Source organism: Tupaia chinensis, unplaced genomic scaffold, assembly GCF_000334495.1.
Source record: "Tupaia chinensis unplaced genomic scaffold, TupChi_1.0 Scaffold144171_2, whole genome shotgun sequence".
Lineage (NCBI taxonomy): Eukaryota > Metazoa > Chordata > Mammalia > Scandentia > Tupaiidae > Tupaia > Tupaia belangeri.
Genome location: NW_006204028.1, coordinates 65,048 through 65,574, shown reverse-complemented (window position 1 = coordinate 65,574; position 527 = coordinate 65,048). Strand labels below are relative to the sequence as shown.

At 63.6% G+C, this 527-nt stretch overlaps 1 protein-coding gene across 1 annotated transcript in view; it reads left to right on the top strand.

The window, feature by feature from the left end:
* HOXB9 (homeobox B9) overlaps nt 1-527 on the top strand; it is a 5,404-nt gene that overhangs the window by 470 nt on the left and 4,407 nt on the right. Inside the window, 2 exon segments of the mRNA XM_027767343.1 lie at nt 1-5; nt 8-145. The exon segment at nt 1-5 is cut by the window's left edge and continues 470 nt beyond it. Of these exon segments, the coding sequence (XP_027623144.1) occupies nt 1-5; nt 8-145 (143 nt within the window).

The following is a 527-nucleotide window of genomic DNA, read 5'->3' as shown; positions in this document are numbered from 1 at the left end:
CGTGGGTAGCTGCTCAGACAGGGCACGCCCGAGTACAGTTTGGAAACTTCGGCGGGCAGGGAGGCCGTCCTGTCTAATCAAAGACCCGGCTACGGGGACAATAAAATTTGCGAAGGAAGCGAGGACAAAGAGAGGCCGGATCAAAGTAAGTTATAAAAAGTGAGGAAATACCCAGGCCGAAGGCCAGGCGAGGGGGAGGGGAGGGGAGAGGCAATAAACTGCGGACAATGTGAAGGGAAAACGCCGCGGTGGCCGGGCAGCGAGCGGGGGAGGAGGAAAGAGGAAGGAAGGGAGGGCGGGAGGACAGGGGAGGGAAGGGGGAAAGCTGGGTGCCCTAAAAGGGGAGACTGAGGCCGCTGGAGGCGCACCGCCCCCACTTCAAGTCCTGCAGGGAACAGGGGCTCCGGGACCGACTCGCGGCTCTCCCGCCCTTCCTTCCCCTTCTCTCTCGCAGGCCTCGGCGGAAAGCCGGGCCAAGAGACCGGAGACGGCCCGGAGAGGAGCTGGTAGGGGGAGGTGGTGGGCGG